This window comes from Ctenopharyngodon idella, chromosome 24 (genome assembly GCF_019924925.1).
Source record: "Ctenopharyngodon idella isolate HZGC_01 chromosome 24, HZGC01, whole genome shotgun sequence".
In the NCBI taxonomy this organism is placed as follows: Eukaryota; Metazoa; Chordata; class Actinopteri; order Cypriniformes; family Xenocyprididae; genus Ctenopharyngodon; species Ctenopharyngodon idella.
Genome location: NC_067243.1, coordinates 16,875,773 through 16,882,352, shown reverse-complemented (window position 1 = coordinate 16,882,352; position 6,580 = coordinate 16,875,773). Strand labels below are relative to the sequence as shown.

At 39.0% G+C, this 6,580-nt stretch overlaps 1 protein-coding gene across 1 annotated transcript; it reads right to left on the bottom strand.

Annotated features, from left to right (window-relative positions):
- Nucleotides 1–1,883: 1,883 nt before the first annotated feature.
- Nucleotides 1,884–6,336, bottom strand: trim35-40 (tripartite motif containing 35-40). The gene is made up of 4 exons (XM_051885051.1): nucleotides 5,764–6,336; nucleotides 3,056–3,078; nucleotides 2,508–2,626; nucleotides 1,884–2,406 (listed from the first exon to the last, which is right to left on the bottom strand). Exons 1-4 carry the CDS (start codon nucleotides 5,911–5,913, stop codon nucleotides 1,886–1,888), a joined length of 813 nt encoding a protein of 270 aa, XP_051741011.1. The 5' UTR covers nucleotides 5,914–6,336; the 3' UTR covers nucleotides 1,884–1,885.
- Nucleotides 6,337–6,580: the final 244 nt, after the last annotated feature.

The following is a 6,580-nucleotide window of genomic DNA, read 5'->3' as shown; positions in this document are numbered from 1 at the left end:
GCTTTTATATTAAATCAAGACATATTTGGTATGCGTGCGCTCCACTTTTCTCAATTTTTTTGTCATGTTGGACACACCAACATTTTTTCGCCAGGGGCACTGTTGCTCCATCCGCCAGCTCGTCGTGGGACAGTTGTCACCGGAGGTCGCTGGCGGGCTAAACGCTGCTGAGCAGCTAAATTGGACATCAGTAGAGCCCTCACTGATTCACTCACTGGCGGAAAATCGGCCACAGCCAGTAGTCTTACTGGCATTTTCGGTTTGTCTTTACATGGCTCCTTCTTTTTACAGCCGCTGTTCTTGTGTACTTGACGAACAGGGCTCTGCCTTTCTGCTCTGGCTGGTTTCTTTTGTATTTGACGCACAGGGCTCTTATTTTCTGCTCTGGCTGGTTTCTTTAGTATTTGACGAACAGGGCTCTGCTTTTCTGCTCTGACTGGTTTCTCCACACGACTTCGGGGCACAGGTATTACCCGGCGAGTCTCTGGTTTCTCCACATGGCTTCGGAGCACAGGTATTATCCGACGAGCCACAGGCTGTGGAAGATCAGCAGCAGGTTGTCGAAGCGGAGCTCTCGCCGTTACTTGGATTTTGTCCGTCTTGACAGCAGCCGTAGAAACCAGCGGAGGCAGATTCGGGACCGCAGAGTGTGACCTTTCAGTTGTAACGTTAGTTAAAACTCTCGCCTGCGTTGTCTGGTTAGGTCGGTTCAGACCAATTTTATGCTCGTTTCCAATCACCATGAGTGATATGTGCGTGGGTGTCTGGACAGTTGGCTTCACAGACTCCCGACGCAATGACGGCATCGGCATACGGTGATGCTGCCTGATGGTTGATGGCAGTAACGGCCGAATGATAAGGGATGACCCTAAATCAGCTTGAAACATTTTGTAAACAGAAGTTGTTCTCTGTGAAATCGGTTCTCGCTGTAGATGTTCTAAAGCAAAAAGATGTTCACTCGACATATATAGCGACAACCACACAGTGACGCCACAGAATGCTTCGGAATGTAGAACGTTGGTATTTGCGTTTAAAAATCAAAAAATAATAATGTTTATACATAAACAAGTAACTGTAGCCGAAGATTGAACATTTCTTGTGTATAAATGAGTGCATATAAATCATGTTTATTTCTCTAATTCACTCTAATAATATTTCTTATGTCATTATTTGACATGGCATACTTTTATTCATTTGGAATAAATTTGCTTTATTTTATTTGTTTTAGCTATAACTGTTTGCCTGCCCCATTTTGGTAATAGTGTTGCAAAAATGGCAAACCTGGTGAAAAAAATCCAAAAAGTGGTGGATTTACTTCTTTCTTGGCTTACTTAAGCGTTGATTAAATTGGTGGATTTACTTCTTTCTTGGCTTACTTAAGCGTTGTTTAATTTACTATTTGCTATTATTGTGTAATCAATAATAAATCTTCCTAATCTAGTTTCATAAATATGTATTTATAACCCTACCAAAAACACGTTTTTGTTCTAATTCCTTTATCATTAATCAAGAGTTACAATCAAGAAGCTGTAGAAAGTTATTTTTTAATTTTTTGTCACTAACATGCACCACACACTTTCTGCATCAAAAAAGTTTTTTCTACAAACATGAGGCAAAACATCTTTCTATAATGTTCTGCAACTTAGGATTTTCCTTCTAAACATTTCAAACATTCATTAAATTATATATATATATATATATATATATATATAAATAAATGTAAAACTAAACCAGAAACAATAACATACTAAATCCACATTAACCTTGAACATTCCTGAAAGTAATTAGAAACTGAAGAGACCAAAGGCCATATCAATAACAATAACAGGGAACAATGTAAAATAAGGAAATCAAGAACACCATCTAACAGTCAACGTTCTTCTCTTCAGATCTCTTCAGGCTTGACCCCAGGCAAAATAGTGAGAAGGTACTGGCAATCTGTGAAGAAGAATGGAAAGACGGTCTCAGTGAAATTGTGTGTGAAAGTGTGATAGACAGTCTCACACAGAAGATCTGAGAATGACAGCCGTCCTGCACTCAAGTCCAGCTTCACCCTCACTGCAGCTGGTTTCTCAAATCCAAGTAGTGGGACGTGTGACTCCAGAGGATCTGTGACACTGAGAATTTCATCTTTAAGTCCGATACACCAGACTCCACTGGACAAGCAGTTGGTTCCTTTTCTTTGGACAGACTCTGTGGCGACACCTACCATCCAGGATGAGTTGTGTTCCACCTCAACATCCCCTGTGGAAAAGCCTACAGAGCTCAGCACACAGGGATAACGATCAAATCTCTCCAGGTTATCAGGAATCGGGCCAGTTATCTCAAATTCATTCCACACATGTGTCAGATTATCAGATACTATGAGGTAAATGTGGGCTGTGTTAGGGTCCAGAACCACAGGACCTATCGAGAGAGAGTTTAAGAACAGAAATGACATGGATTGAAAAGAAAGGTTGTATTTTGTGCATTAACAAGAGTCTGAATTGTTATATGGATTGACTTACTGTAACTGATAGATCGTCTGACTTTCCTCCAAACATTGAGCTTAAAGTTGCCCAAATACTTGACAGAGTCAATAAGATCACCCGCAGTCATCTCTGGATCCTGAAATTTGCACTCAGCTCTGGAAAAACATTCAGCGGTGAGCACTGATGCTTGACTTCAAATCTTTATCAAAAGTTAGAGGAGAAACTATGGAAGCTTGTTTCCACCATGGAATAAACAATAAAAAAGGTAATTGCGACTTTTTCTCACAATTGTGAGTTATATCTCACAATTCCAAGAAAAAAAGTCAGAACTGCGAGTTATAAACTTGAGATAAAAAGTCGCAATTACCATTTTTAATTGCGAGTTTCTCTCACAATTCTGACTTTTTCTCACAAGTCCGAGTTTACATCTCACAATTCTGAGAAAAAACATGGTAATTATGAGAAATAAAATCAGAATTGCAATTTTATATCTTTAATTACTTTAACTTGTAATTGTGATATAAAAAAAGTCGCAATTACCTTTTTTCCATAAGAAAAAAGCTTCCACAAGAAACCCTGCTTACCTCACCAACGTGTCCTTGAAGGTCTATTGAAAATGTAGGAAATGGGAAGAGTTCATTTTTAGTTATTTTTTAAAATTCAGTTTAATACATTATTTTTAAAGTTAGAATGTATGGAAAATTGTTTTTTTTAATTATTATTATTGTTAATACATTTGTAAATAGTTGTAGTGATTTTATTAATTGTATAACATATTTATTATTAATAATATACACATTTTATCTTTTCAATTTGTTTTTACTGTATATCTGGGGCCGTATTCGCAAAACATGGTTTCTTACCACTAAGAGTTCACCTAAATGGCAGTAAAAGTTCTTAGCTAATGGGGCGTTCACACCAGACGCGACTTGCGCGAACAAATCGCGCTATTCGCGCGTAGTTGGATGCTTGAACATTTTGAGTTAACTCGCTTCATTCGCGCGTGAAATTCACTTCACAACAGACGCGGATTCGCGTCATGAGAGGGGCTTCTGCCAGGCGGCTCCAGTCTTGCTTCTGCACACTTCCTCTGAATAAACACATCAACTCGTAAGCGGGAAAGTAGTTGTAAAATACGGCGAATAAGCTCAATTTGCCAGCTTTAGCTAGCTTGTAGTCTCTCTCTCTCTATATATATATATAGCTCAAATTGAGTAAAGAGCGTTTTTTACAACTTACCAGATTGTCTGACCTCCTCACTCACTTTCTTCCAAGCAAGATCCTTTTTATTCCTGTTTCTATAAAAGTATGAAGATGTATCATACAGCGACAATGATTTTGTCCTCCATTGTTGTTTCAGATTTCTGCCTCCTCTCGCTACGTCGTAATCATGTCACTACTAGGGCAAGCTCCTGATTGGTTAACGCGGCGCGAATTTTCGCCAAAGTTCAGATTTTTCAACTCGCCCGAAACGCTCTATTCGCTCCGCGTCATTCGCAAAGTCAATGCAAAGACGCGAATAGAATCTTTGCATTGACTTAACATGTAAATCACTCGTGCTTAACGCTTCATTCGCGTCTGGTGTGAACGCACCATTAAGCTAAGAGTAAGTGCGGGGTTGACCTCGTTGCTATTGATGATGTCAATACGCTTACTAACTATGCACACAGTGATTGGCTCATAGGGGAGGGGTCTCTGTCTGTGATGTAATCATAGAAATATTGTAGAACGAGGTATCATGTTGCCATATTCAAATAAAGATTTTAAAATGTAGTCTAAGTGTCACTAATTAAACAAGTATATGTTCAGCTAATTGTCAGCCTCTTGCATGTCTGCATCTTGGGAGAATGAAGAATTCAAGTGACAAATGATCATGTTCTATAAACAAAGTTCAGGAGGAGTACGTTAAAATGGTCTATCTAATCAGCACGAGTTGAGGTATATATATATATATATATACACACACTCACACAGCCGACTTTGAATACGGTTGTCAGTCCTGTATTTGAGTCCTTAATACGGTTACGCTCACACACAGAACGGTTATTTACAGGAGTGACAACCACATTCTATAACCAAACTCACAAACCCGTAAATTTTCAGGACTGCATTCTGTGTGAACAGAACAGGACTGGAAAAGTAGTTGTCTGTCACATCATACAGTGCAAGAGAGCCACTATGCTAAGGGGTTTTTGTGTGTGTGGTTTCACTTTTGGTAACTTGCAGCGAGGGAGAGATGAGCTGTGTGTCATCTGAAGGTTTTAGATCCAGTCACTGTTCTCCACCGGAATTGCTCCAAACAGTTTTGTGTTCTATGCTTGACTCAAAAGCTGTGTCATGCACGAGACGCTACGTTCTTACAGACAGTATTCAAGACGCTACTGTAAGTTGCTGTGTGAACGGGACACTTCGGGACTCACGCCTGTAAGTAAATGCGGTTGTCAATCCCTAAAACTGACAGTGTGAACGTAGCCCAGTTTTCTGCATCCCTCCGCCACCCCGACTCCTCACTCTCGGCTGGTTCCTATTCCCAGCCTGGGATATAGGGGAGTACTCTGGGTTTGGGCTAAATACCGAGCTCGGAGCCTCCCCTCGGACAGCACGCCAAATATGCTTATTTTACTTGTTTATTCTATTCGATCATTTGTAAGTGTGAACTCTTGAAAACAACTGCCACAGGTAATAGAACATTAATAAATAAGAAAATAAAGATTTATTTTTGCCTTTTTATTAAGATGGACAGTGACTGGAAGGGGGGGTCGGGAAAGGGGAACTCGAACTCGGGTCACCCGATCTGCTCACAAGGTTATCTGCGCCGACGATAGAATTATTTTCAACTTGACTGCCATGTTTTATTCTACGTCATTCAGTACAATTTGCCTGTACATAAACGAACCTTTAAGTTATATTGATTTATAAAACAAGTCTCATATCGCCTGTTGCCTCAATGCTGTACAGTGTCTTTAGGTGGATTGCCGGCAACGACCATTTTAGGATTGTTTGTGATTTGGTCTTAGTGACTTAGGAGTCCTCTTGGCTACTCTTAACTTTCCACAGATTTAGGAACTAGTTTTAGCGCTAAAATGCTTTGTGAAATACTCTTTGAGCAAAAATTTAGGAATACTAAATTTAGGACTGACATGCCCATTATTTTTAAGAGTTTCTACTAAATCAGAAATTTAGGAACTACATTTAGCCTTAAGATGTTTTGTGAATACGGCCCCTGTACTGTAAAAATCATGCATGTGGGAGGAGGGCAGAATGGCAGAATATGAAAAAATGAAGGGCTAACCTGAATTATTCTGATGTCCCCACTATCAAACTCCTTTTTCAAGTCTTTAATAATGGTTGTGAGCATGCCGATTTCTTCATCGATCTTCTCAATTTTATCTTTCAGATTTTCCAGTTTTTTCTCCTTCTCCAGTTTTAGTTCATTAAGCATGTCTTTTTCTTCATCATCCAAAAGTTGGTGAAGATGCTTAAATGAAGCCTTTATTTGATTTTCCAAATAGGTAGCCTCGCCCTAAAAGGATTCACATTAAGAAAAACAACAAAAATGCATTAAACGTAATAATATCTTGGATAATCCTTATTCAGAGTTTCAGGGAGATAGACTTCAATGGAGACAGAAATCACTCAGATTTTATTAAAAATAACTTCATTACTTTTTCGAAGATGAACAAAAGTCTTGTGGGTTTGGAACAACATGATAGTGAGTAAGTAAAGACAGATTTTTTTTTCTTTTGGGTAAACTATCCCTTTAAGCACATATGTAAACTTCCAAATTCATTCTTACACATACCTGTATATTCATCTCCGCACAATTATTCTCAACATTGGCTGCTTTCATGAGATATATTTTTTCCTTCAATTGATCAAGTTTACACAGCAGAACTGCCTAAAATAAAGACATTAAACTTGATATTCAATATTCAAAAGTTTTCTTAACATCACAAAAATGTTCTACATCAGTGATGCCCAATCCTCCTCCTGGAGATCCAGTCAAGTGCTCTGAAGATCATTATTTGCTGGATCAGTTGTGTTTGATCATGGATGGAACTCCAGGAACAGGATTGGGCACCCTTGTTCTACATCTATGATACCTTGTG

Coding starts and splice junctions, on each gene's coding strand:
- trim35-40 (XM_051885051.1), bottom strand. CDS start 5,913: ATGCTTAATGAACTAAAACTGGAGAAGGAGAAAAAACTGGAAAATCTG. Junction 3,079..5,763: donor GGGACATCAGAATAATTCAG/GTTAGCCCTTCA, acceptor CATTTTCAATAG/ACCTTCAAGGACACGTTGGT. Junction 2,407..2,507: donor CAGACGATCTATCAGTTACA/GTAAGTCAATCC, acceptor CTCTCTCGATAG/GTCCTGTGGTTCTGGACCCT.